At 41.0% G+C, this 24370-nt stretch overlaps 1 protein-coding gene across 4 annotated transcripts in view; it reads left to right on the top strand.

Annotated features, from left to right (window-relative positions):
- IL18R1 (interleukin 18 receptor 1) overlaps positions 1–24362 on the top strand; it is a 42115-nt gene extending 17753 nt beyond the window's left edge. For 2 of the 4 annotated variants that reach the window (XM_082357392.1, XM_082357393.1), the window contains 6 exons: positions 5639–5701; positions 10043–10163; positions 13093–13232; positions 15305–15466; positions 18228–18386; positions 20427–24362. In XM_082357392.1, the coding sequence (XP_082213518.1) occupies positions 5639–5701; positions 10043–10163; positions 13093–13232; positions 15305–15466; positions 18228–18386; positions 20427–20782 (1001 nt within the window). In that variant the 3' untranslated portion in view covers positions 20783–24362. Of the gene's footprint in view, positions 1–5638; positions 5702–10042; positions 10164–13092; positions 13233–15304; positions 15467–18227 lie in introns of all 4 variants that reach the window. The other 2 variants (XM_082357394.1, XM_082357395.1) reach the window with 2 other exon arrangements.
- Positions 24363–24370: the final 8 nt, after the last annotated feature.

Below are 24370 nucleotides of genomic sequence, written 5' to 3'. Positions count from 1 at the left end.
AGCTGAGAGTTATGTTTTATTTGGCGGGAGTTTTTAGGACTTCAAACCTGGGAGGCAGCATCTCAAGTAACCCTGAGAGAACTGCTCTGAGGAGATGAGGGGGGAAGCCAGGTTATGTAGAAGTTTTGCAACAAAGGGCAGGTAGTCTGAATGTCAAAAGATTATTGTTAATTAAAGAAAGCCAGATATCCCAAGTTAAGGAATTTATTGCTTTTCTATGTATGGGAAGACACAAGAGTCTGGGCTCTCTGGCATCATTCCTTTGATGTGCACCCCAGCTATCTGGGGCCAGTATCCTGTGTTTTCACACCCTGAGTTTCTTCAGGGCACCCTAAGGAGTGGCGGCAGTCTGATGGCTGCTAGATGGTAGGTATTCTTTCCTTCCTGAGTTTCCTCAGGGCTCACCAGCTCACTTGGAGGGCTGCAATCGTGGATTACTGTGACATCTTTGTTTACTGATATGGCGGGCAGTATTCCATTTATCACCATTAACTTCTCCCACCTGGAGGGGGTTTCAGTATCTGCAAAACGGCACTAAGATATTGTTGTGTGCATCCCTTGAGGGGAACCAGGACCCTGCCCCAAGGCTGCACTGTTGTTTCCTGACTTCTCCTCCCTTGTCTCTGGTCCCCTCCCTTCCCTGATTAGCATCTGTTTGAACCTGCCCATTGGAACTCAGGGAAGGTCCTGGAGGCTGAATGAAGCCTATTTCCTGTAATCCAGAAATGGGGGACACAGAAAGGCTTTCGTGCCCAGGAGTCCCACAGGGTCCTGCTCAGTATCAAGGTGATAAGCCACATAGAAGCACCGTAGAATATGAAATTGGAGTCATCTGTGAGGTGTTAAGGGTGCAGAGAGAGTCCAGAGGTAGAACAGATGCCGGAGGCTCTGTTTGAGCTGGTTCTTAGAGGCTGCGCGTGATGGAGGGGCAGAAGGACCTGCTGGGATGGGCTGGGATAAAAACATGTAAGGAGCACAGGTGTGGCTGTAGAAAAGGGCTGTACATTTTGGGATGATGGCTACGAGTCTGGTTTATCATGAACCCAGACCATATATAATGGAAAAACTGAAGCCTGGAATTTTAGGGTGACAGAGACCCTAGAAGTAATTTAATTAAACCCTATCCGATGAAGATATCCTTCATATGACTCAGCCAATAATAGATCATTCAGGAGCTACCGTGGAAATTACCAAATCACACAGCAGCTGGGTCCAGATTTTTTTTTTAATTAATTAATTAATTCACTTTTGGTTGCATTGGGTCTTCGTTGCTGCGCGCGGGCTTTCTCTAGTTGCGGCGAGCGGGGGCTACTCTTCATTGCGGTGTGAGGGCTTCTCACTGCGATGGCTTCTCTTGTTGCAGAGCACGGGCTCTAGGCATGCGGACTTCAGTAGTTGCAGCACGCAGGCTCAGTAGTTGTGGCTCACGGGCTCTAAAGCACAAGCTCAGTAGTTGTGGTGCACAGGCTTAATTGCTCCGCAGCATGTGGGATCTTCCCTGACCAGGGCTCGAACCTGTGTCCCCTGCATTGGCAGGCGATTCTTAACCACTGTGCCACCAGGGAAGCCCTGGGTCCAGATTTTAATGCTTGATTGTAGAGAAGTCTTTTTTTCTCATTAGGTCCAATTACTCCTTCTTGTAGCTTCCACTCACTGTTTGTGTTTGCCTTGAGCTACCCCACAGATTGTCTGGTCCCTTCTGAAAATGACAGCTCCTTCGAGTGTCTGAAGACAGGTGGCTTATCCACCCTTCACGTTCTTTCCCATCATGCAGGAAGCTGTAAACTCCTGGGATGACTCATTCAACAACGTTGTGGGTTCACAGTTACTAGAGCTCGTTGACTTCAGCAGCGTTTTCCCTCTTCTCTCCAGCCATCCACTTATATAGCTGTACTCCACGCATTGCAAATGGACAAATTACCACAAACTTCCTGTCTTCAACCGCACAAACGCATTATCTTACAGTTCTAGAGGTCAGAAGTCTGAAACGGGTTCACTGGGCTAAAATCAAGGTTTTGGTAGGATTGCATTCCTTCTGGAGGTTCTGGAGGAGAATCGATTCCTTGCCTTTTGCAGCTTCTGGAGGCATCTTGCATCCTTGGTGCACGCCACCTCCTCCATCCTCAGAGCCCACAGTGATCTTCAGATCTTCAGATCTCTCTCACCCCTTCCTTCATCTCATTGTCTCCCTTTCTGACTCTGACCATCTGCTTCCTGCTTATGAGGATGCTTGTGATTACACTGGGCCCACCTGGCTAATCCAGAACACCCTCTGTATCCGAAAATCCTAAATTAAATCATATTGCAAAGTCCCTTTTGCCGTGTAAGGTATAATATTCAGCATCTGGGGGTTAGGATGTGAACACCTTCGGTGTGGGGCATTGTCACACCCCATAACCTGGGTATCCCATAACTAAATTCTTAAACTCATTAAGTTCTGTTTATCTACCTTAAATTCTTCAGTTTGACTTTCTTTAATATCATATCAACCCTACATCTCTGGTCCCTTGACACTTCCACCACCAACTCCCTCCCTCCATCCATCTCTGCTTTCTGCCCATCAGCTCCTCTTTCCTTCCTTCTTGGAAGGAGCAATAAGAATATCCGTTATCAAAAGAGCATGCACAAGACCAGGAATTGTGCCAGATGCTTTCATTGAACCCTGTGAGCTTGTGACCTTGGGTGAGTTAAATGACTGAGTTTTTCTCTGCCTCTCATTCCTCACTAGTGACATGGGACAGTAATGAGTTGAGTCATACCCTCATAGGGTTGCCTGGAGGACCGAGTGAGTGAGGGTGTAGAGCCTTGATAGTAGTGCCAGGGACATGGAAAGCTCTGTTATTACCATCTTAGTATTACCGTCTCCTCACCCCCATATCCCCACACTGCCCCACGTGCTATTCTTCTGTCTTAACCACCCATCTTGTTTTTCTCGTCTTCTTGGAGAACGCCACCTGTGTCTTTCAGGACTCAGCTAAATGTCCGTCCTCCTCCGTGCTCCCATGGCCTCTTGTTCTTATTTCTGGTTGCTGTCAGAATCGGATGACATGTCTGTTTCTGTCACTAGAATGAGAAGCTCCTGGAAAGAAGGGATTGACCTGTGTTCTATTCCTCATGTTGGTCTCTCCTATACTTACAGCTGGCCCTTTGTACATGTGCTCATTACATGTCTGTTGAGTGAATTACAGGTATACCTCATTTTATTGCGTTTTGCAGATACTGCTTTTTTTTTTTTTTTTTTTACAAATTGAAGGTTTGTGGAAACCCAGCATTGAGCAAGTGTATCAGCACCATTTTTCCAACAGCATTATTTTTAAATTAAAATATGTACATTGTTTTTTAGACATAATCCTATTGCACACTTAATAGACTATAGTATAGTGTAAACATAACTTTTATATGTGCTGGGAAACCAAAAGAGTTGTGTGACTCACTTTACTGTCACATTCATTTTATTGTGGTGGTCTGGACAGAACCCGCAATACCTCCAAGGTTGTTCTGTACTGAGATAGGAACAGTTTCTTCAGTCATGCCTCATTCAGCAGGAAGTCAGGACTCTTCGCCATCCTGGCCATTTTCCTTTGGATCTGGTGAAGTTTGCCACCATTCTTTTAAAACGTAGAGCTTAGAGTTGAAGTTGACGATCAGGAGGTATCATGGCCTCTGCTGAGGACGGCGGGACTGAACGCCTCCCTTGTCTGTGCTCACGGCTGTAGATCTCTGAGCTGGCACGTGGGGAGCCTCCCTGCTCCGGATCACACTCTACTCAACCCACCTGGCCTCTGCCATTTGTCTTCATCTCACACTCTGGCTGATCCGCTGACGTCTCTCCTCCTGCAGCTGACAACCTCTGTGCCATTTTGATCCAGGGATAGTAACTTCATAGGTAGACTAGACACGCCAGGGGCACACACTGAAGTGTCTTCTTCCTTCTGTTACCTCCAGTAGGATTGTACGCTTCACTTTACACCAGTTTTACAAACCCAGTGCTGCTCTGGGTTCTCCATGATATACTTTGAGTTCTAGTAGATGGCATCCTTTCTCAAAGATGTCCTTCCATAAAGATGTCCTTTACACCGCCTCTTCCCAGGACTCCCACCAAATTCCTGAGAAAAGAAGATCAATGAAGAGAAAAATAATCAGTAGCAATTTTCTCCGATACTCAAAACCACCTCCTGCCCCTCTGCGCTTGAAGCAACCTATGTTCCTCAGGGCTCTCAAACCCGAGGGTTAGTTCCTCGTCTGGGGGCAGCTCCTCCAGCTTCTCCTGCCGACGTGAATTCTAGTCTTGCCCAGAGTCTGAATCCCAGAAGAGATTCTTACCCTGGGTTTTTGTTTTTTTTTTAAATTATCTATGATCTACCTCTCAGCTTATTACGAAGGTAGTTGAAGATCTCCGTATTTTAACTATTTTATTTTAAATTTTTATTTATCTATTTATTTTTGGCTGTCCTGCACAGCTTGCGGGATCTTAGTTCCCCGATCAGGGATCGAACCCGTGCCCCCTGCAGTGGAAGCACGGAGTCTTAAACCACTGGACCTCCAGGGAAGTGCCTTACCCTGGGGTTTTGCTGCACTAGTTTCTTTCTGTATCCTTGCCCACATACTCCTCCTTCCCCTTCTTTGCTCTTCACTCTGTAGCACGTGCTTCCTGGGAGAGCCTAGGAGGGCATGGGTGCTGCAGGAGAGCACCTGAGTCCCCTTTAGTCCCCATGAGCAAGCACAGCTGCTGGGCGCCTGGGAGCCCCCATGAGGGATGCACTGGACATTACCTGTAAATGCCCCAGAAGCACCGGAAGTACTTAGAAGGGGGAGTCCAGGTCATGAAGAAAGTTGCCAATGCTGATAATAGGAGCAGCAAGGACTGAACTACATAGCCATGTGAATGCGGGACCACAGGGCTGTCCATGTTCTGCACTTATTAGCATCCTAGGTTGTGGGATAGTCCTCAGTGGGAGGTTGCTGGGGGATTGCTTCCTTCCTAAGTGTTACTCAACGAGGCTGAGATGGAGAATACCTATGTACCTCCAGTCTGGGTCAGAGGTCAGTAAGGAACAGAAGTAGAACTGAGTTTACAGGGGTGGACACCCCAGCAGGGCCGGGACTAAGGTGAGGCAAGTGAGGCAACCAGGGGCACTCCTCTCACTGTCCTGCCAGGGGAGGGTCTCAGGAGGCTTCTGAGAGTAAGTGCCTTGCCTACCCTACCTGAGTCTTGACCTTGCACCCAATAAATCGATCTTGAGGAGTTGAGAGCAGATGGAAGGAAGAAAGGCAGAGCAGAAAGACATGTCCCAGTGACTTTGCATCTTCTAAGTCCTAAAAGTTTCATTGTCTCCCTGGATGAGCATCTTCTTCTGGCTTTTAGCTGCAGTGGCAGAAAGCCAGAGGCTGGAGTTGAGGGGAGACCAAATTCAGTGTGCTTTCTCCAGCGAGGTGAGCTTCGAGTTGATGGAAAGTGAAACAACGACCGGTATTCCCTGCAACCCTTATTTAATGAAAATACATTGAATAATAAATGTAAAGTGATGACTGTTAGAATCTTGGTTACCTGGAATAATAAGTGTATTACAACAAATGTCTGTCTTAGCAAAACTCCTTGTAACACTAATGCATGTTTCTTTTCTTTTTTCACTTTCAGACAACAGTAATATAATTCCAGCTCTTCTTGGACCAAAGCTTACGCATGTTAAAGTGGAATTAGGTATATTTTGACATACATATATTTTGGATTTGTGAACGGGGGTCATAATAGTCTTCCAAGGCTAAATCTGGTTCCTTATTGATCAACATTGTGTTCATAACACATACCATGTTTACTGAAGAATATTGCAAAAGCAGGAAAACCTTGTCATTGTTTGAATGTTGCCCTTTTTAGCAATAATTACAGTTAACAGTCTGTTCAAAAGATTATGGAAGTGCCTGTGGTTTGCAGGTCTGTGGTTTTAGTCACTTTGTATGTGGCTTTTCTCTAATAATATCTACGATCATTTTTAAATATGAAAACTCAATGAGAATACTCGAGAAATGATTCAAACTTATTGTGTGGTTTGAATATTTGATTAATGGGTTCACTTTGAATCAATGGACTCGACTCTACATTTAGGGTTTGTTTAGACCGGTCTTGATGAATCGATATGTCCAGTTGAGTAATTTCTTTCAAAAGAGAAAGGAAGGAAGGAAAAGAATAAATTCACATATGCTAAACTGAGTATTGTATTAGGTAACTGAAATATGTTATTGTATTAAATCCTCAAAGCAACTCTGAGGGGTATTGTTCCCATTTAAGCTTCGGATTAAATGACCGAAGTTCAGAAAGGTTAAGTAATTTGTCTGAAGTTAAACCCCAGGAAAGGGGCAGAGCTGGGATTCAAGTTTCTTACATTGTTTGTTTGTTGTTGATTGTCATTTGATCCTGTTGATTGTTTCCAAAGCACACACCTTTTGACTACAGCTGGCCACAGTCATGTAAATGACCACACATGCCCAATGTTGCTCAGATACTTTGCCATTTGTGTTTGTGGCTTGCCTGCTTTCTAGTTTTATTGATTTCTGAACTTTATTATTTTTTCTTCTCATTTTAGGCTTAATTTGCACCTCATTTTTCCTTTGTACACATGGAGAGTTAGATAATTAATTTCAATTCTCCTCTCCTGTAGTATGTGTATTTTAAGCTGTAAATTTCCCTCTAATCACTGTTTAGCTGTTTCCAACAATTTTGATATGCCATATTTTCATAACTATTCAGTTCAAAGTTTTAACTATTTTTAAAATTTTTCCTTGTGATATTTCTTTCATCTATGGATTACTTATGTTTCTTAATTTCCAAATATTTGGAAGATTTTCTAGTTATTTTTCTGTTATTGATGTCCAGTTTAGTTCCATTATGGTCCAAGAGTATACATTGTATCATTTAAATCTTAAAATTTGTAGTAACTTACTTGGACCAGAATGTTCTAAGTGCGCTTGAAACAAATGTGTATTCTGCAGATTTTGGTTTAGTCCTTCTATAAATATCAATTAGGTGAAGTTAGTTAATGGTACTCTTCAAATCATCAATATCCTTACTAATTGTTTGTGTGCTTTCTCTATCTGTTGCCAAGAGAGATGTTAATATCTCCAGCTATGATGGTCAAGTTGTCTATATATCCTTTAGTTCTGTCTATTTTTGCTTTATGTATGTTGAGGTTATCTTATGGGCACATACAAATTGATGCCTCTTGAATTGACGCTTTAACATTATGAAATTTCTCTCTTTATCTATCATACTACATCTTTTCCCAGTCCCTACTCTCTCTCATGTTAGATAGACACACCAGTTTTCTTTTGTTTGGGACTGGCATATTTTATCTTTTTTCACATCCTTTTACTTTTAACATTTCATTGTCTTTATACACAAAATATGTCTCACGTAAACTGCATATATTTGGATCTTTGTTGAAATCCAGTCTGTATGGTGTTTAGTGCATTTACATTTAATGACTTACTAATACAGTTGGTTTGAGACCTCTCATCTTGCTGTTTTCCAGCTGTCCTATGTGTTATTTCTTCCTTTTATTCTCCTTTCCTTTCAGATTAATATTTTTTTTATTTAATCTGTTTTGTTTTCCTCTTAGTTATACCATTTTGTATTCTTCATTAGTAGTTCTCCTAGAGATTACAATATATATCCTCTTACTACAGTAAGACAAATGCACGTATTAGTACGTTGACAATTTTGCAAACACGTGAGAACCTTACAACAGTTCATTCATCCTCTTATTTCACTTTAAGCTACTATTTTATGTATTTCTCTCCTGCATATGTTATAAAACTCACAAGAATTTGGAATTATTATTGCTTTAAACACCAAAATTATTTTGTATTTACCCAAATGTTTGTCCTTTATTGCACTGTTCATTTCTTAATGTATGTCCTTGCTTTCATCTGGGATAATTTTTCTTTGAGAGTGAAAAATTTCCTTTGGTATTTCTTATAGTGTGTTTATGCTGGCAATAAATTCTTTTGGCTATTATTTACTTGAAAATATCTCTATTTACCTCCAATTTTGAAGATTTTTTTCAATAATTTCAATAATTCTAGGTTGGCAGTTTTTTCCTTTACTTTAAAGATGCCCTTCTGTTGTTTACTGGTTTCCATAGTTTCTGCTGAAAGACTGGCCTTTAGTCTTATTGTTGGTACTTTGATGTGTCTTCTTCTGGCTGCTTTCAAAATTTTCTCTTTCTTTTTGATTTTGATGCGTCCGGGTGTGGTGTTCTTTGCATTTATCCTGCTTTGGGTTCCTCTGAGCTTCTTGAGTCTGCAAAGGATGTATTATTAATTTGGGAGAAATCCTCTGCCATTATGTCTGAATATTTCTTCTGCCCCTTTCTTCTCTCCTCTCCTTCTGGATCTCCAATTACATGTATTATGCTCTTGTTTCTTATGCTCTTGTTCTGTTATTTTTATTTTTTTCCCTTCTGTACTTTAGTTTTGATCTTGGCCTGTATTCAGCCTTAGCAATCCTGGCTTCTTTTATGCTCAGTCTCTGTTAAAACCATTGTGAGTTCTTAACTTCATGGTTTTTTCAGTTATCAATTGCTCATTTGATTCTTTTAAAATAGGTTACTCTTCTTTGTTGAAAACATCCATCTTTTCATCTACTTATCCATCTTTTCCTCTGTTTTCTTTAACTTATTTATATTAGTTATTTCATACTCTTTATCTGCCAAGTCAGGCGTTTGGATCATCTTTGGGTCAACTTCTATTACCTAATTTTTTTTTTTTTCCCAAGTGCTTACATTCACACTTGTTGTATCTTGTCTGGAAGTATTTGTACATAATGGATATCCTGTATTTTTTTTTAACATCTTTATTGGAGTGTAATTGCTTTACAATGGTATGTTAGTTTCTGCTTTATAACAAAGTGAATCAGTTATACATATACATATGTTCCCATATCTCTTCCCTCTTGCATCTCCCTCCCTCCCACCCTCCTTATCCCACCCCTCTAGGTGGTCACAAAGCACAGAGCTGATCTCCCTGTGCTATGTGGTTGCTTCCCACTAGCTATCTATTTTACGTTTTATTACCTATTTTTTCTATTGATTATTGGCCCCTTTTTTTGCCCTTTTGTGTGTCTCTCTTTGTTGTTGTTGATTGTTGTTGTTGATCTTTCTGTATCTAAAACAACCAAGGTGAATGAGGTTTGTATTACTTTTCCCTAAGAGTGTTTGCCTTTTCTTTGTTAGGCAGATAATGTGAGGGTTTGATCATCTCAATCCAGGCAGGAATGGAGCTGAGCAGTAGCTAGGATGCAGGTTTGTTGGATTTAACCTGCTTTTCATCTCTTATGGCTGAGGGGAGACTCCAGTCACGTGTGTGTTGTCCTCCAGTGGGACTTACTCTGCTAAGGACCCTGAGACTGCAGGAGAAATCATTAAGCCTTTCCAGCCTCCTGTGCCGCCCAAGCCCTTAGCAATAATCCTGTGAGCCCATGTGGCTGTCAACATCTCCACTGGACTCTCTTTTCTCCATGAGATTCCCTCTATTTTGTACAAACCAAAGCAAATTCCTTCAAGGAATAAAATGGTGGCTATCTCAGCTCGCCCTGGAAGGACTTTGTTCCTGACTGTAACTTCAGTTCATCTGTTTCTCTTTGTTTTCCCTGCACTTTGATGTCTTTAATTTTTAGTTAATTTAATTTTTTGTTCTGTTTTGTATCCATTTTGTTTTTCCAGAAGTTGCAGTGGGTATGTAGGCCTGACACTACCTATTAGACTATAGGTTGAAAAGAAAGTCCACCGGCCATCCTACGTTTTAATAATTGATTTAGACATAAACATTTGAAGAGAAGCCAATTCATAGTTTGGTGATGACTTGTAATTGCAACCTAATTTCTCTGATTTATAATTTTTTTTAATTGAAAAACAAGGCATTTTTTTTTCTTAGATGCAGCTCTATATTATCATTGTATATTAGGTTAATATACATGGTTGTATTTATTTCAACCTTTGAGAAACCTGAGTTTCTAAAATCTGAACATCGGTTGTCAACTTTTACCTAGGAAAAGAGGTACAGCTCAACTGCTCTGCTTTGCTGAATGAAAAGGATGTGATTTACTGGAACATCTGGAAAAAAAATGGAAAGGATCCTAATGTACATGAAGAGGAAGGGACAAGAATTAGGTATGAATATGTGATATATATAATACATATCATGATATACAAAGATCATACAGTATGATATATATATGAGGTAAAAACACCAGACTCCCAAATGGCTGATAGGACGCTTGAGATGAGTTTAACTTATAATTATAGCTTACATATTTTATAATTCGCATACTCTAGACTGACGCATTATGCAGAAATTTATTGCTGAGACCTAAGTTAGAAAAAGAAGGTCAATGAGGCTTTTTAGCATTGCCTTACAGAAGTAGCTTTTGGTCAGTCAGGATCTGATGGGGTTGGGGACTTTACCTAAGCATCTTATAAAAGAGTGATTACCTAGGCCACTGTCATTTGAATTTTGAAAATTGTGTTAAATGCTTTGTTTTTACTAGTGTACCAGAGAAAAGACCAGGTCAGGAGCCTGGGACACGTACAAGTTATTCTGGGCCCCTTGTGTGCGGTAGGCGTGCCTAGTTGCATTGCCCACGTGTCACCATGCGGCCCGCTGCGTATCCATAGGTGACAAAGCACATCATCAGTGCCTTTCCCTGAGGACCCTGGGGGCAGCCCTGGACACAGGCAGGCCACCCATCTATGGCTACCTGTCCAGATCTACGCCCTGTACTTGGCTTACACACACACCTTTCTTTGTTCTGATTGTTGAAAATAATTCATTATAAGATACTTGAGAACGACCAGAAATCACAAAGAGAGAAATAGCCCTCTGAAGACAGCTTTGTGTGTGTGGCAGGGGGAGTGGGGTGGGTGGATTTCTTTGCTGGGCATGAGATATGCTGACACAGACACTGCTTCCTGCTCTTTAGAGATAGTTCAGAGCTTCTTTTTAGAACACTCCTTACAGGGATTATCTTTCTTAAAGGTGAGAGGTGAGGAATTTTCTCAAGTCCGGAAGGGTCCCCAAAGATTGTCAGATGTAAGTGATGACCCAAGAAAATACTAATTTAAACGACCAGCCTCCTGCCCTGTGGCATCGTCGTTGGTCCGTTGACACTGATCATAATTATGGCAGCACTCTCCTGTCAGAGGTCATTAATGGAAGTTAGAATCACACTAAGACCAGCTAGAAAAAGCAAACAGGGCAGTGGTTAGATATAAATATCTAGGAGGCAGAGTTGGTGCAAAAATTTCCAAATGCCATCTAGTTTAAATAGCCTATATTAAGGAATGGTTATACTTATTAAAACAAAACATGCTAAGCCTATGGCCATTACAATGTTTCTGAATGGCTTTGGGTCATTACTGTCATTATTAAGGTAACTATACACTCAGGTTCTAGTGAGTAGTGGTCCTAAGGTGTCTGTCACCTTGGCTGCACTTTTGAGGGTTTTTTTATACCCTCGCCCAGAACCAGGTGCGTGGTTAGTGCTCATGGAGTGTTGGCTCAGCTGGATTGCGTGGCTATCCTGCCACTTTATCTTGTCCGGATTCCTGCATTTCCTCCTTCTCATGATCCATTGTTAATCTCTGGAGGCAGAGAAGACCAATTCACCAAACTTATTAGAAACAGAGCTTAAGCTAAACTAAGGGCTTAAGCGAGGCTAAATCTTTCTGTATACTGGGTGCTTGAACTTATGTCATCTAGTTTGGCTTCTCGGTGGGGTTTTTTTGGTGCTTTCTTTGTGGATTTTACATTGATGTTAGATGGTTGATATTTCTGGGTTGGTGACTTCCGTACAGAGTTATGACTTCTCTTCTAAAATGCATTTGAGACAGTTAGGGGCTACAGTGGGTACCACATCCCAGCTGCGAGGGGCCTGGCGGGTGAGTGACTACACCTGGGAGTGCTGGCTGACCGCACACCTTCAGAGCCTGCGACTAGCAGGAGGCAGATGTCAAGAGCATTTGCCTTGCATCAAGGACAGGATGTCTTGAGTCTTTTTAGTAGAGAAAGAGAGCTGGCTGCTCCGGGTGGTCTCCAGTCACGTTCTGACACTCACTGAACAGCTTAATTGGCCTTTCTCATGTGCTTGCGGGTGTCTGAGAATAGTGGTTTTAATTTATTTTAAATGCTGAACAAAAGAAGAGTGATCGTTAGGACCGCGAGGACAAACTTGATATGAATCTGCGTCTGTATTAACGATCCGCAGCATCGTCACGGCTGGTGGAGACTTCACAGTGGGAGGAATCCTGAGTAGTCAGGACAGGAGGAACAGGGGAAAACGCAGACACACCTGGGAGATACTGAGGGTTCAGTTCCAGACCACCACGATAAAGCAAATATCACAATAAAGCAAGTCACGTGAATGTTTTGATTTCCCAATGCATATAAAAGTTATGTTTACACTATACTGTAGTCTATTAAGTGTGCAATGGCATTGCATCTTAAAAAATGATGTACATACCTTAATTAAAAATACTTTATTGCTAAAATAAATGCCCAAACCATTATGATAGTAACATCAAAGATCACTGATCACAGATCCCCTTAACAAATATAATGATAATGAAAAAATGTGAAAGTTTGAGAATTAGCAAAATGTGACACAGAAACATAAAGGGAGCAAATGCTCTTGGGAAAATGGCACCAAAAGACTTGCTTGATACCCTGTTGCCACAAACGTTCAATCTGTAAAAAGTGCAGTATCTGCGAAGCATAATAAAGCAAAACTCAGTAAAATGAAGTGTGCCTGTAATTGAGAGAGAGAATATTTTCTTGTGTTTTCAACTGAGCATCGTTACCTCCCGGGCATTTTAATTCTAGGCAGTTTACAGCGCCGTCCCCAGGTGGTCTCAGGAGGACTGAGAGCCCCGGGGAACAGGGGGCTCACACTTGAAGAGAACCCACCAGAAGGGGACGATTCCCTGGAGTCCACAGCGCCCTGTGTTTGTGCAGATGTATTTGCACATACAAATTCCTCTCTCGTGGGTGACGTTGTTGGCAATGACGCAAAGGCTATTGCTAAACCATTTTCCTCTCTTACAGGACTTCAGAAGGCAAACGGCTCGCTTCAAAAATACTGAGAATTGAGAATGTTACTGAAAACAATCTAAACTTTTCATATAATTGCACTGCAGCCAGCGAGGGAGGCATAGACACCAAAAGCTTCATCTTACTGAAAAAAGGTGTGAGAAACTTTACCTTTGGCAGTTTGTGGGAACCTAGACTGTTGCAGCTGAGAGACCTGTCATAGCTCATCACTTCCTCATCTTACACACCGGGAACCAAGCTCCTGAGAGGTGAAGGGTTCGCCCTGTGTCACAGGCGTTCGGTGGCAGAGCTGGTGCTCAGCCCTCGCTGTGATCCCCTGTGCCCTGATTCCAAGCAGAGAATGAAAACCTCAAGTGTATTCTTTTGCTGTCACTCATATGCCAATCCTGTGTAGCAACCAGGGGCCCAGAGCGGGGAGGTAGGCAGAGCTCAGGGGTGGAGATGCTGGTGGGTGAGTGTCACAGGGGAGGTGGTCCGGGCAGCTCTGGCACACTCTGAACAACAGGAGGAAAGTTTGCAGCTTGGTGTAGGATGAGGCCAGTGGTCCAGGAGTAATTGCCGCCTCCACCCTACCTTAGCTGGGCCCTGGGCACAGGGGCCCTTGGGTGTGGTCTTTCGTTCAGCAAAGACTAACTTAGGCTTCCCTCTCTTGGGCTAGTCCCTGGACCTGGCAAGCGGACAGTTAGTTGATGGCTCTGGTCACTGGACTCAGAGTTCTTCAGTGCCTGCCTGATGGAGGACACCCTCCACCAAAACGGTCCAACTTCCATCCTCCACCGGAACAGTCCAGCCGAGGGCCACAGGCTCAGAAGCTGCTCAGAAGTAGTTCTGTAAACTGTCCTAGATCAACGCATGGCTGTGCTATCTCTGCCATAGATGTTTCTACCCTGATCATTTTTTCCTTCTGCTGGGCTCACAGATGTTGTGTGGGGAATAGGGTTTTTGACTCCACCATTATCCCTGGAGGAGCGTGTGGGCCAACGTGAGAGTGTGTGTATTTGTGCGGCACAGTCATAGATACGTAGGCCTTTCAGAGATGCAGGAACCCCAGGGGCTGGCTTTATTCAGAGTTCACTTACTAAGCAATGATGATTGCTTACTTACATCCTGATAATTAATTTTACTGGAAAGATAATCCCTAAAATTGTGTCAAGATGGCAAGAGTTTTATGTATGCTTACTCTTTTTGACCTAGAAATCCCACCTCCATTAGAATCTACTCTAGGAAAATAATCAGAAACATAGATAAGGGTTTATGCCTATGTTCATTGCAGCATTATGTATATTTATGAAAAATTGCAGTCGATCTAAATACTGAGATAGTATGAGTTATAATTTTAAAGACCTAGAGAAATGCTCATAATATAATGTTAAGAAATAAAGAGTGATCACCAGATGGTTCCAACTAAGTAAACGTTTTCAGGGAAAAAACAAAACCTGGAAGGAAATGTACTAGCATGTTGGCAGTGGCCGTTGCCACACTGTGGGATGGTTATTAAATAATTATTCTATCCTTTATACTCCTCTGTGTTATCTCATGTTGTCCATAATGAGCATAAACTGAATCAATCTAGGAAACGTAATTTTTTTCTCAAAGGACACTTTCATATAAAAATATACAAAAATTCTCAGAGCTGAGTGCCAGGCACTGTGTTAACTACTTATGTGTAATATTTAACCCTCCTCCAAAACAGCAACCCTATAAGTGAAGGAGAAAATATTACTAGCTTCATAGCTGTATTACGTGTACAGATGAAATGCTAAGAGTTAGGGCGTCAGTGACTTTCCCTAGGATACAAAGTAGATGATGGGGCCAGCCTGGAGCCCACACAGACTCAGCTCAGTGCTTTGCTCTCTCAAGGTTCTGCACCTCCATACATGTTCCCAAGCCGCTAGCTGACGTTTAGGTGTGGGTCCCTCTGAATTTCATCCTAGTGTCTTATCATCCTAGAGATCCAACTTCCAAAAGTGTGGACGGACTACATTGTAATGCTTTCAGTTCACGTCTCTGAATACCCTTGTACACATTTTTATGGAACAGAGAGGTCACCACTGGAGACTAAAGGCAGGACTGCAGAGTAACTCAATGGAATGTGTTGGATAGACAAGTAGATTTGTGTTAAAGGTAAAAGCTGTCCACCGCAGAGTGATGGCGGAAGATGCTGGTGAAATTTCTCTAATTTATCCCACTTTCTTTTTCTTTCTAGAAGACCCAGTTGACATCCCAGGCCACATCTTCACTAGAGGAATGATCGTAGCTGTTTTGATCTCAGTGGTCATTGTGTGCCTAGTGACCGTGGGTGCCATTTATAGAGTTGACTTGGTTCTATTTTATAGACATTTCTTGGGAAGAGATGAAACCTTAACAGGTAACGAATGTCGTCATGCTGGGATTTCTTATTTTACAGTTTTATTCAGAAGCTATATAAATAAACATTAATCTTCACCTCATTTTGATTATATTGTAGACATATTGGCAGTAGAAGTTTTCCATAAGAAAAATTGATCTGAACGAATCATCTGTCATGAATGTTGTCTGGGCCACTTTTTCTTGTGCTTACTTATCTGTTGCCAAAAATTGTTCTCTAATTGTTTCATGCATGTGTGTCGTGTCCTTCTAAATGCCCTGTGAGATGGTTAGGCCCAGGGACTGTGTGTCTGAATGTCATTGCTCACACTTTTTGCCATCTGGTGCCTTTACAAAGTTCACACTCAATAACGGTCATTTCAGTTGAATTGAATTGGGAATTCCCTGGCAGTCCAGTGGTTAAGACTCTTGTGCTTCCAATGCAGGGGCACGGGTTCAATCCCTGGTCAGGGGACAGAGATCCCATGTGCCACGCGGCAAGGCCAAAAAACAAAGAATTGTATTATGGTTCATTATTTTAACCTGGCAAAGGAGGCTGCATGATGTACTTGCAAGAACCTTGAAGTGCACACCAAATGACCTGAGTTCCGGTCCCCTAGATCTGCCAGTTTTCATCTACTCCAACCTCTATCTGGTGACTGTCTCAGTTTCTCTATTTTTGCAGGTGACTAGAAGTCCTCAAGATTCAAAATAGCTACCAAATTTTAAAAAATCAATCTAATCCATTGCACTTGCTTTTGTTTCCGTGTGTGTGTGTGTGTAGGACATACATAGTTCAAACACCAAAAGTCTTAGAAATTATACATGTATACTTGTCCCATGCCTGTTTCCCACCCCATCCCACATTGATAGTATATCCAAACGAATATGAATAGAGAATCTTATTTCACTCCTGTTTAAAAGACAAATCTTGGCATGCTATGTGCCCTATTCTGAACTTTGCTGTACTATACCTTGGATACCCTTCCATATTAGTTTATAAAATCTCTCATTTTTTAGGGTTGCACAGTGTTTTATTTCTGTGGATGTATTATTGTTTATTTAGTCACCATGTGATGGACATTTGGGTTGCTGAAGACCTTTTGTTATTGCAGAAATGATGTGGTGGATAACTTTTGTACAGTTACTGTTTCATATGTGTGCAGTGTAACTGAAGGAAAAATTCCCTAGAGTAGAATTACTAGAAGTGCAGAGGTGGATACAGTTGTTATTTTGATCGATATTACCAGTTTGCGCTCCATATTTCTCTACTGCCTACCACCTTCAAAGGACAGGAGTACGTTTTTTTCTCATAGCCTTACCCACAACCTTTTGGATATTTGCCAATCTGATAGATAAAAATCTGAGGGGTATCGAAGCATAGTTTTCACTTGCATTTTGCTTACTGTGCAAAAGTATGAACAACTTCTCATGTGTTTAAGACTCATTTGTATTTCCTTTCTCAAAGTACCCATTCATATTCTTTACCCATGCTTCTACTGGGTTGTTGACTTTTTTTTTTGCTTGCTCATTTTTAGCAGCTATTTACATTTTAGGCAGGTTAGCCTATTGTCTATAATATAAAATGCAAATATGATTCCCAGGTTGTTGATAGTGGTGTGCTTTTGACTTTCTTGATAGTGGTGTGCTACCTGGAAGACTTTTTAATGTGCAGGCATACCTTGTAGATACTGCAGGTTCAGTTCCAGACCACTGCAATAAAGCTAATATCGCAATAAAGTTAGTAACACGAAATTTTTGGTTTCCCAGTGCATATAAAAAATATGTTTACACCATAAGGTAGTGTATCAAGTGTAAAATAGAATTATGCCTAAAAAACAATGTATGTACCATAACTTAAATATACTTTGTTGCTAGAAAATGCTAGACATTATTTGAACCTTCAGCAAGTCATAATCTTTTTGTTGGGTCTTTTTTCGAGGGTCTGGCCTCGATGTTGATGGCTGCTGACTGATCAGGGTGGTGGCCCCTGAAGGTTGGAGTGGCTGTGGGAATTTTTAAAAATAAGACAACAGTGAAATTTGCTGCATTGATTGACTCTTCCTTTCACAAATGATTTCTCTGTAGCGTGGAATGCTGTCTGATAGCATTTTTCCCATGGTAGACCTTCTTCCAAAACTGGAGTCAGTCCTCTCAAACCTGCTGCTTTATCAACTAACTTTATGTAATATTCTAAGTCCTTTGTTGTCATGTCAACAATCTTCACAGTATCTTCACCAGGAGTAGATTCCATCTCAGGAAAACATTTTCTTTGCTCATCCATTGAAAGTTTCATCGTGCAATTAAGTCACATCTTCAGGCTCCACTTCTAATTCTAGTTCTCTTGCTGTTTCCATCATAGCTACAGTTACTTCTCCCATGAAGTCTTGAACCCCTCAAAGTCATAAAATAATTTTCATATTTTTCCTTTGAGTTTTTATAGATTCATTATTCACATTTACAACTTCTAATTTACTAATATAAAAATAAAGGAGTTAATTCACTTTGCTTTGAGCTAAATTTGTCATTAAGTTATAGAATTATTTATTTTCTATGAAAAATATTTTATTCTTTTATTTAAGAGCATCATTGAGGTATGATCAATATATAAAGAACTGTACATATTTAATGTGTGCTGTTTGATGCATTTGGAGGTGAGGATACTATATTTAACTTTTCTTTTTCAATGATTCTGTTCCCATTTTTCAGAACTTTCGCTCAAATTTGTACTTAAATAAACCCTTATTTTCACACGAATTAAAAGAGTCAACCTTATCTCCTAGATGGGAAAACATACGATGCTTTTGTGTCTTACCTAAAAGAATGTCGGCCCGAGAACGGAGAGGAGCACACCTTTGCTGTGGAGATTTTGCCCAGGGTGTTGGAGAAACATTTTGGGTATAAGTTATGCATATTTGAACGGGATGTGGTGCCTGGAAGAGGTAAGAAAGGAAATATCAGATAGAAAACTAGAGGAGTTTTCATCTTTAACTTCATCTTTACTTTTAGAAGATGAAGAGCTTAGCCTTACAGAAGGCTATTCTGCTTGCTTAAAAACAAACAAATGAAGTAGTCCTCTAAACCATAAATAACCAGCTAAGTCAATACAAGCAGTAGTGAGAAGATGAGAAAATTGCACTGTTTCCAAAAATGACCTCTTGGGGACCTGGTCTCTTCACCTGGCTTCACAGTTCTCTGAGTCTTTGGAGAAAGGAAGTGGGCATTCCATTCTCAGAAGCAGGTCCAGAATCATTATCATGAGGCATTTATCTAGAAATACCCCACAGTAAGAATACCTCTTTTCATGATATTTTGTACAGCAGAACCAATTCTTAATTTAATATGTGATCCTTTGGACTATAAAACAGGTTAATTCTTACCAGAAAATGTTTCTTCTTTATCGCTTTAACATTGGTGAGAAAATTGAAGTAGAAATTAAGACTGATGGCAAAGGATAAATAAAAGGAGATTGGTGGTTCCTAGCATAATTTAGTTGTGAAATTTTATTTTTTAATTAATCTGTGAATACAAATGGCTGTAACACATATATTGAAGTATATTACAGTTAAAATCAAAGAAATTTAGTAACATTTCCGTGTTTTCTCTGGAAGTCTTCCAGAGCTTTGAAGTCTTCCAGAGATTTGGAATCTGGTGTCAAATTATTTTGGATGCTAGCGCATCACAAATGATGCAATACAAATGTCTTCATAGTTACCATCACTCATTCATTCATCCAACATTTACTGAGCACCATCCTTGTGCCAAATTCTAAGCTGGGCATTTAGGACAGAGTAGGAAATAAGAAACAGTTGTGGGGTTTTTTTTTTTCCTGCTGGGTTACAAATTAAGAAGGGAAAATATTACAAATCAGAAATAGAAAATACTTTTTAGTAATAGATAACTTCTCAAAAGGAATAATATGCCAAATTGTCAGATGCATTCAACACTGTGATATTTTTGTGCGTCACTCTTTGTATCTAAGAAGACATTCTGTCACTTACAAAGTATTTCTGCTTGACTTTACATCAATTTTATTATATTGGGGTTGGCCCAGAAGTTCGTTTGGGTTTTTCCATCAGATGTTACAGAAAAAGCCAAACGAACTTTTGGGCCAACCCAATATTTCTGTTATTTTTCTAAGAGTCATTTTAAAAACAGATTTCTTCTTAGTTCTTAAATAAAAATAAAGAATGTTTGTATATTCGATTGTGATTAGTTTTGGCTAAGAACTCTATCTGAGGAGGGCTAGAGGTCTAGAACAGAGGTTGGCAGTCTTCCACCCACAGGTCAGGTCCATCCTGCCACTCTTATTGAAACAGCCACACACATATGTTCATGTGTGATCTGTGGCTGCTTTTGAGTCACAGCAGCAGAGCTGAGTAGCTGTGACAAAGACTGTATGACCCGCAAAGGCTAAAATATTTACCATCTGGCCCCTTTACAGGAAAAAAAATCATCAACCTGCGGTCTAGAATAATGGCAGGATTTTTTAAAAAATCTTTTAATTCAAATTTTAGCATATTCCACCATCCATGTAAAGAGGAAAGATAGTGGAATGGTTAGGAACATACACTCCAGAACCAGACCACTTGGGTTCAGATTCTGGTTCTGCCATTTACTAGCCATGTGACTCCGGGCAAGTTACTTAACCACTCTGCTTTGGCTTCTTCATCTGTAAAATGGGGGTGATCACAATACTTTCTTCATAGGGTCATTATGATGATTAAATGAGTTAATATACATAAAATATTTAGAAGAAGGCATGGCACAGAGAAAGTGCCAAGTAGGTGTTCATTATATCATTGTGTAGATGATTGCTTTTTTAATAGGCATATAAAATTGAGAATTAATGGTTTATCTCAAAGAAAAACTTAAACTAGTGAATTTGAGTTAATACAAAATAGGACTGTGTGAAATGATTTTCATCTCATGCCCACCCTTTCAGTTTTCTTAAATTAATCTGCCACCTCCTGTATTTTCAGCTGTTGTTGATGAAATCCATTCATTGATAGAGAAAAGCCGAAGGCTGATCATTGTCTTGAGTAAAAGTTATATGTCTAATGAAGTCAGGTATGAACTTGAAAGTGGGCTCCATGAAGCACTAGTGGAAAGGAAAATTAAAATCATCTTAATTGAATTTACACCAGTCGGCGACTTCGCATTCTTGCCTCAATCACTGAAGCTTTTGAAATCCCACAGAGTTCTGAAGTGGCAGGCCGATAAATCTCTGTCTTATAACTCAAGGTTCTGGAAGAATCTTCTTTATCTGATGCCCGCAAAAGCAGCCAAACCATGTCGAGACGAAGCAGAAGTCTTGCCTGTTTTTTCGCAGCCCTGATCTTCAGAAAAGCTGAGCAGAAGAAAGAACTCTTGACACTCTGGGGACTGAGTGTATGAGCCTGTTGATAACGAAGGGCATTATTCAAATATTTAACTCTACTCTGTGAATGTCCTAGTCACATTCTGAAGATGAAACTTGTCATTAGGTTGCCGGGGATAAGACTAAACATTGAGCTATAGTCGTGGGCTCTCAGAAGACCCTGGAATTCAACAGAAATGGGTGTCCTGTTTCTCCCTCTTCCGTAACTGGATGCAGGCACTCTGCTCAATCCCATATTCAGCAACTGGGAGACTGCACACGGTGCAGAATAACTTACGCCTTAAAATAAGGATATGTCTTTAAGAGATTTTTCATGCTAACAATTGAACTGAAGGATTTTAAGTTCACAAAGTGGCATTTCTCTATGAGCCCGTCGTTGACACAGGAACTGGAATGGTGCCTTCACGACCCCACCATAGCTTCCTACCTCTAAACACCTCTGACAGTGCCTGGGATGCGGGGTGCAGGGCGGGGGTCTGGGAGAACCGACAGGGCTGCGAGCAGAGCAGGGTGTGAGGTGTGAGCTGCTGTAACAGGGCCTCAGCCTCAGAGCATGTGCATTAATGTTTCCTGGCTACAGCTGCAGGCCCACAGTTCTTGAAACCCCACCAAGATGCTGCAGAGGGCTTGCTTAATTGGACCTATCTGTGGGAACTTCTTAAAAGGAACTCAAAACAACTTTTTAATCTTTCCTGCCAGACACAAATTTTAATTCAAATAATTTTCTGGGTCTTTCAAAAAAATGGTCTAAAACATTTGTTGATTTTGCATAAACGTTTAGACACAGGATGGGTGCCAGATCAGATGAGTTATTCAGCAGCCAAAAAAGGATGGTCACTTGCTTGATTTTTAAAAGATGACAGATTTTAAATGCCCTTTGGGTGGAGGCAGCATAGCAGCCGAGACACTTGAGCTCAAATCCCGGGTTTACCGCCTCCTCTGTGGTCTCCGGAAACTCTTCTAACTCATCTGTGATGCGGTCTCCTCATCTGCAACATTAGAATTTATAAGACCTGTACAGGGGGACTAAGTGAATAAATACAAATGAAGCTCTTACAACAGTTCTTGACACAAACTTAACACTCAATAAGTGTCGGTATTGCTACTTTTGTTATTGTTATTAATTATCACCTAGGTCAGGTATTTAGCGGTGGAAAGAGAACAAGATCTGGAAAGGAAGGCAGTTTTGACTTGAGGTGATTCATTCTTACAGAGGAGCATAGAGGAGCAGCACATCAGCATATCTGCATTGGACGTCTGCAACTTTTCACATTGGAAGACATATATCTGTCTCCTTAGTACTGGGCCTTCTTGATGGCCTCAGAGGTCTGTTCATGAAAATCACTGAGTGAGTGATAAATAGCAGCCTTACAGAGAAAGGAAAGAGCTGAGTAAGTTTGGAAGGCTGGTTAGAAGATATGGGTGCGGCATGAATGTTCCAGAAAAATTTAAAGCAGAGACTGTAAAACAGCTGTGGTACTACTATCTATAAAGTAGATAATCAACAAGGACCTACCGTATAGCACAGGGAGCTCTACTGAATGTTCTGTAATAACCTATGTGGGAAAAGAGTCTAAAAAAGAATGGATCAGGTGAATCAATCACTTTGCTGTACACCTGAAACTAACACAACATTGTAAATCAACTATACTCCAATATAAAATTAAAAATTAAATAAAAAAATTAAATCAGGCAACTTAAATAATAAAACAGCTGTGGTAGATACTACTGAAAATCAAAGAAAAATGAGATTTTCATCAGATTTTCAGTATAAGAAAGTGGTCTAATTTTTGTAGCACTTACAATTTTGCGTGCTAGTTGGATGGCTAAAAAAAGTAAAGGATTTTAATCACTAAGAAGATTTATGTGTGAAAAAATATGGTCGTGAGAAATTTTATTGCTATCATCATAGTCTCTAATACATAGAATGATTTGCTTTTCTTTTTTATTATGTATGCTTTAAATACATTAAATGTATTTTGTATTAAATGTGTTAAATGTGTACAGTAAATATATGCTTTAAAATACATTAATGAACCATTGGTCTCGTGCCTTTATTTTTGAAAAATCTCGACATCTTTTTCACTTAGTTTAAAATTTCAATCCCTCAGTCTCAACATATATTCCCACCTTTGTAAATGAGATATGGGTCATTCAAAATGAATGCTTAGATCTATCTTTTTTTTATGTCAAATTACTTTGTACCTACCTTCTTTAAAATCCATCCAGGAGCAAAAGAAGAATTCCATTCCCTCTCACAAGGCCACCCAATGTCCAGCACAAATATTAGGTCTTCACGTGCCAGTTAACTCATGTGCATATTTTAAAATGTAAGTGCCAAGCATTTCCAATCAGGACCAGTACCTAACTTTTATTGATAGAATAATGTCATTCTCTTCTATGACTTCAAATGTCCTTACACTGTGGAGTCCATTTCAGAGAATCAGTGAACAACCAGCTGTCTAAGATGTATAAAGAAACAACCCATGTATGTCTATTATATGCTGGAAACATTTATTAAATTCGAGTTATACTCTCGTAAAGCAGAGAGAGACCTTATTACCCACATGTTCTAAACCCGGGAACCTGAGACACGGTCAGTCCAGGGACTTGACCTGGGTATGCATTTAGCTAGTGTGACCAGGCTGGGACAGAGAGGGGTACCGTCTCCTCTCTGGAATTGCCTGTTGCAGGGAGACGAGGTAAGTTTTGGGAGGCTGTAGGCGCTTTCCTGGGGCGGCGCCTTGTACTAGGAGGGTCTAGAACAGTCTTGCAGAGAGGAAGAAGGACTGCTTAGGACTGGCTCGGAGGAGGTTAAAAGTGTACAAGGGCTCTTCTAGGCTACTAGGGAAAGGATGGAGGGGGAATAGCACTCAAATCCTCTGCAGGATGGAAGTGTACACGTGACTGTGGCATCCGCTGAGGTAAGGGGCGTTAAGACCCCTGAGAGGTACTAGGAGCTCATCCTGAGTTGATGCTGAGTGGTTGACCAGCTGGCTGTGGAGGACTGTCAGCAAGGCACAGAGCGGGTGCACCTCCTTGCAGCCATCAACATGCTTGTCTGAACCGGGGATACTGGCAAAACCGAGTTGACTCATAGCTTTAAATACTCAGAGGAAATAGCTCATCAACCTGGCACGAGTGCACCTCCGAGGGAGGAGAGCCAGGGTTTGGGGGAAGCCATCTTTCTGAGCAGAAGCTACTCTGAGAAACGGGATCAGGAGCCAAGAAGTGGTGGCCAGGCCACAACTCTAACAGGAAACGGGCCGTGTGCGCTGCGGGCAGGACACTGAGTGCTTCAGCCCACCTGCGGGCCGCACTGATAGCCATCGCATGCAGGCTGGGGTGCTGAGACCAACACCTACTTTTCTGCGAGAGGCTTGTGAAAACCAGCTTTCCTCTCTTTACAGCCTACCTTGTGGTTGCACATACCATCCGGGGAATGTGATACCCCATGTAAACAATTGCTACAACTTGATGTGCAAGTTTCATAATTCATGGTGGGCATGTTAAAATCGACTTTCAAATGGGGTTTCAGGAGTCCTG

Source organism: Balaenoptera borealis (assembly GCF_965194805.1).
Source record: "Balaenoptera borealis genome assembly, chromosome: 15".
Taxonomy (NCBI): Eukaryota; Metazoa; Chordata; class Mammalia; order Artiodactyla; family Balaenopteridae; genus Balaenoptera; species Balaenoptera borealis.
Note: the sequence above shows the minus strand (reverse complement) of the source record. Positions and strands in the feature narration are given on the sequence as shown.